Source organism: Marmota marmota, unplaced genomic scaffold (assembly GCF_001458135.2).
Source record: "Marmota marmota marmota unplaced genomic scaffold, marMar, whole genome shotgun sequence".
NCBI lineage: Eukaryota > Metazoa > Chordata > Mammalia > Rodentia > Sciuridae > Marmota > Marmota marmota.
In genome coordinates, this window is record NW_026000057.1 from 5,950,734 (window position 1) to 5,955,668 (window position 4,935).

At 36.8% G+C, this 4,935-nt stretch overlaps 1 protein-coding gene across 1 annotated transcript in view; it reads left to right on the top strand.

The window, feature by feature from the left end:
- Arhgap10 (Rho GTPase activating protein 10) overlaps positions 1-4,935 on the top strand; it is a 258,740-nt gene that overhangs the window by 134,545 nt on the left and 119,260 nt on the right. The window contains exon 17 of the mRNA XM_048813852.1: positions 3,663-3,750. Coding sequence (XP_048669809.1) covers positions 3,663-3,750 — 88 coding nt within the window. The remainder of the gene's footprint in view (positions 1-3,662; positions 3,751-4,935) is intronic.

The following is a 4,935-nucleotide window of genomic DNA, read 5'->3' on the forward strand; positions in this document are numbered from 1 at the left end:
CCCGTCTCCTCTTCTCACCCTCTTCATCCCCTTTCTTCATTCAACATGAAGAGTGATGGCGGTTGATCATAGAAAGCTCTGTAAATGGAGAAATCATTTATGCTCTTCCAGGCCAGGTGAAGGAGAAGGTAACTGTCATCCTTCCCTGGTATTGAGACTTTGTCTTCCATCCTGGAATAGAAAGCAACATTCTGCTGACTTTCCAGCAACCTCTGAGCCTTTCCCTAGACCAAGCTTCTTAAATTTCCAAAAGGAAATGCCCACCTGAAGGACGGACTTCCTTTTGTTTACAGGCCATTTTCTTTTGCTGTCTCTGAGTCAGGGCGCATAATCTGGTGAAAGTTTGTTTAGATACAGAGTAGTTGAGGAAAGTAGAGAGAAATAACACATGGGGCGTGTTTGGGGTGAGTTATGGTTTTTTAGTCAAGAAGATGAGAATTTAAAAGCTGAATCACAGTAGTTATAGATTAGGACTGAAGTGTGTTAGCTGTCCTATATTCCTCCTCCTCCCCCACTTTGGAAGGAAAGCAGAGCCGAGGAAGGGGAAACTGTGAGAAATGAGGTAGTGTGACGTATGGGATCTCGTGGATCCAGTAACTATTTCTAAATGTAATTTGCAAAAAAATAAAAAGAAAGCCTGGATGGTTTACATATTTTTAGACATAGAAACATAGAAAACAAGAAATAAAAATAATTTGGAAGAGTGTTGATTTAAAAATATTACCTCATTTACTTTGTCTGCAGGACAACTTTGTCACATAGTTTGGGAGGAAAAGTGAACTAATGTAGCTGAAAAACATTTCAGTTTATTACAATAAAGTGTATTTTCGGAACTCATCCCATCATCATGCTTCTTCAAGTACTTTGAAATTGGACCCAAGCCATTGTTAAGTGCAGTATTAGATTTACATAAAATGGTGCTTTGCAGTTTTGTTGGGCCGTACATTTCCAATTTCAAAGAAATAGCCAGTGGTTATGCAAGTAGGAAACATTCACCCCAATAAAAAGTCTACCGTTTGCGCTCATTATTTTGGAGTTTTAACTATTTGTGAGATGTTATTTTTTGGTTCTAAAGGAAGCAAAATTTTCCCCTTATTTAAGGTAGAATATGTATTTTGAATGAACACTCCAAACATATTCTTATATTTGAATCCTAAATAAGGTTATAACAAATTTTACCTATTCCCAGTGCACCCACTGATTGTAAAGGACTGCTAGGGATGATTGAGTTATTTGAAAACAGTGAAAAATTTAATAGAGATTAATAACATAGACACTGTGTAGTCATTAGCTTCTGATGTGACAGCTGCTTTTTATCCCATGAATTTAGAAGGGTGGCTTATTTTTCCATGGAGAGAATATGATTCTCAAAATATAGAATGATAATTTGGTAGAAAGTTGGAAATAAAAAATTTCCTTTAGAACCCTCTTGGATTTTAAAATGGTGATTTGCTGGTAGCAAGTTGATTGAAAATGTTATCTGACTTGTATGTTAAAATGAGATTTAAATAATTGATTTAATGAGAGACAGAATATTCAGTTACAGAAGTAATTGGTTGGCAAAGCCTTTAGAACAGAATTATTTAGTCCTTGTTATAAAGGATTGCATCTTTAATCAGGGTTCTTAATTTGATTTCTTGAATGTATCTGTGGCTTGTCTGACAAGCTCGGTAACAAATGAGTTCTGAATTGTAGGAACTGATCAAAATGTAATCAGTGTCAATTGCCATTGTTGTAGTTTATTGCATAGGGCTGTCAGTCGCTGTAATCAAGAAATGTTGAAGTGCTTTAAAAAGTCTCCAGACCTTTGAGTAATTGACTTCGTATGTATGATGTTATGGCTGTGAAATAACCATCACTTCCTGTTTCACTTTATTTTCAAAAAGTTTGAGTCCAACATTGAGTTGTCATCCATTCTTTGTCATGTCTGAGCTTAAGAGTTTTTAGGCAACATGCGTGACTTTGCATGCTGGTCACATTTTGACAGCCTGTTCTATTTTTGTGCTTTAAGAAAGAAAATACTAACAAGATGTTTTCTTCTCTGTGTAGACGAATAAAACAAATACAATGTAAGGAAGGAAGGAAAAAAAAATAACCCTGAAGCAACCAGTGGGTGTTTTTTTTGTTTTGTTTTGTTTTAATCTTGCTTGGGACGTCATTCTGGAGTAAGGGAGAAAGGGTCTCTTCCATGAATCTTTTATTTATTTTCCTTCACATGATAGGAATGTAGAAAGCCAGGCAAGTTTCTGTTGATGACTTGCTACCATTCTTATCCATTCCTTCCTTTGGGTGGGTGCCACCACTGAACCCCTTAGGCTTTTTAGCCACTTTGCTGTGATGGTAATCTGCTACATGTAATAATTTATGAAAATTGGCCTATGTTCCTGCCTTGTTTGACGTGCTCACTGGTTCTATGAGAGCATTTACATGGGCTCCATGGTGCAAGCGAAGACCTGAAGCCCAGATGAGTTGGGACTCCCTTGTTCTAAGTCGCTCTCTGGCATAGGTTGATGCAGGTACTGAAGATGGCTAGGGATACCCGTACTGCCCTGCAGTGCACTACCAGCCACATGGAGTGTGCTGGTGCATGGGGTACAAATAGCAAAGATGCCACCAACTGAGAGAATTTGCTTTCTAACTGTGTTGTCATTTTACTTCAACCAGGATCAACTTTTCCTACTCTCTTTTTTTTTTTTTTTTTTGGTACCACACACTTTTGCCTTAGAACTTAGTAGCTATTTAAAAGGGCACTGGGAAGCAACACATCAGTGACACTTTTAGAACAAAGAAAACTAGTTTCATTTGGAGTGGATGTTAGAGAATTACAGAATCATCCAATCAATTTTTCCAGGATAAGTGTGTCATTGTAATGTCAGTGTGGAAGAGGACCCCTAAATGAGTCTCCCTTCTTAGATAGCTTTTGTTTTAAAAATCAAACTTATTTTTTGACAGATAAACACAAATTAGACATATTAATAGGATAGTGTATTTTGATACATGTGCACATTGTGCATTGTTTAAATCGGGTAAAACATCAATGACTTTTTAAGTCTGCATGTTGTCATATTTCTGTTTTGGTTGATCCTGTGTTAATCTTTAGAACGATAATGTAATGAATACAAATCTTGAAACATGGGCTCAAGCTTATTCTTTCCCCCAACTTGTTGCCATTCTAAGGGTTTGCTGTTAGTAAGAGGTGCCACCTCTTCCTCTTGTAATAACATCTGAGAGCAGTTGTGCCCCCTGCGGTGACTTAAGCCACTCATTGAACTGGAAAAGCCACATGCTTTAAGCCATGGCTGCTTTAACATGAAGGAGGTGTTGATGATGCTGTTAGCTGTACATGAACAATACCAGTTAGAGATGTTGAAACGCCATACCATGTCTTCGTTCTTCCATACTTTGGCCTCAAACTTACCCCTTTGTTTTGATCTCTACTACAGATTTTCTGAAGTGCTATATAAGTCTAGTAATAGAACATGACTGATAGTCATGACTCATAGTCCAGCATGTAATGTTGTTTTGGTAGGGAAACCACAGGATTAATTATTTGTTAAATAAATGGAATCAGCATTTTAAAAATGGAAGCTCTGTGAGTTTGTCAGGACGGCCTCTGCATGTTCTAGGTTTTAATGAACTTTTCTTTCTTGCTTGTTCACTAGATGTAAAAACATGCAGTGAGCTGGACCTGGAGAATTCCATAGACTGGGAAGTGAAGACAATAACAAGTGCCCTGAAACAGTATCTGAGGTAAGGTCCTCTCAGGAATAGGAGGAAAGAGTGAACAAGGAGTACTATAACATAAAGCAGGTGCCTACTCTGCACAGAGATACCAATAGTTATTAAAAAGGAAAGCATTGAGCTAATAGTGTTCCAGAAGGTAAGATAGACAGTAGGTGGACATCAGTTGTCCAGTCAGCTATAACAGAATAGCCTTTGGTCTTAAAATAGATATCTATTGTTGATGTGAGTTTTAGGAATAAACACTATGAAACAATGAGGATTCAGTAAGGAAGACTACTTATTGAATTCACTGACTCTCTTAATTGTTTTAAGCTAATATTTAAAATTCTGAAAATTCAAATATTTCAACAGAATTTTCTAACAGTTAACTACAAAGCTGTTTGAAAACTTGGGATTTTAATGTAAATTTAGAATTTTCATTTATTATAGGAAATATGGAATGGGACTGGAGTTAAGAAAAGAGTTCAGCGTTTTAATGAGTAGCAAACTTTTTCTAAAAAGGAAGGAATTCAGGCATAAAAGTTTGGTTTGATGAAGAATAAAAATAGGAAGTACAAAATTGAAGAATGGGAAAAACATCACAACTGTTAATTCCTGTGTTATGGTTCTGTTAGGGACTTGGATTTTTATACGCACACAATTCCCTCCTCCTGACCCGCCCCACCAAAAGGGCAGAGCTTTCCCAGGGTCAGCTGTTATGAACCATGTATAAGGTGCTTTTTTAAAAAAATATTTTTTTTGTTGTAGATGGACACAATACTTTTATTTATTTTTATATGGTGCTGAGGGTTGAACCCAGTGCCTCACATGTGCTAGGCAAGTGCTCTACCACTGAGCCACAACCCCAGCCCTATAAGGTGCTTTTTTAATGTACAAATTACTTGGGTTCCAACCAGCACATTAGAATCTACTTAAGTTACACATTGTGCATTTAACAAATTATGAAAAACTTCAAATATGAAAGGCCAGAGAGATCAGTGTAATGAATCCTCATGGCCCTATTACAGTTCTTCAGCTTAGTATCTCGTTCTTCTCGATGATTCATTTATCTCTTATTCATTTGTCGCTGATATACAGGAATGCCTTTGATTTATGCGTGTTGATTTTATATCCTGCCACTTTGCTGAATTCATTTATTAGCTCTAATAATTTCTTTGTAGACCCTTTTGGGTCTGCTAGGTATAGAATCAT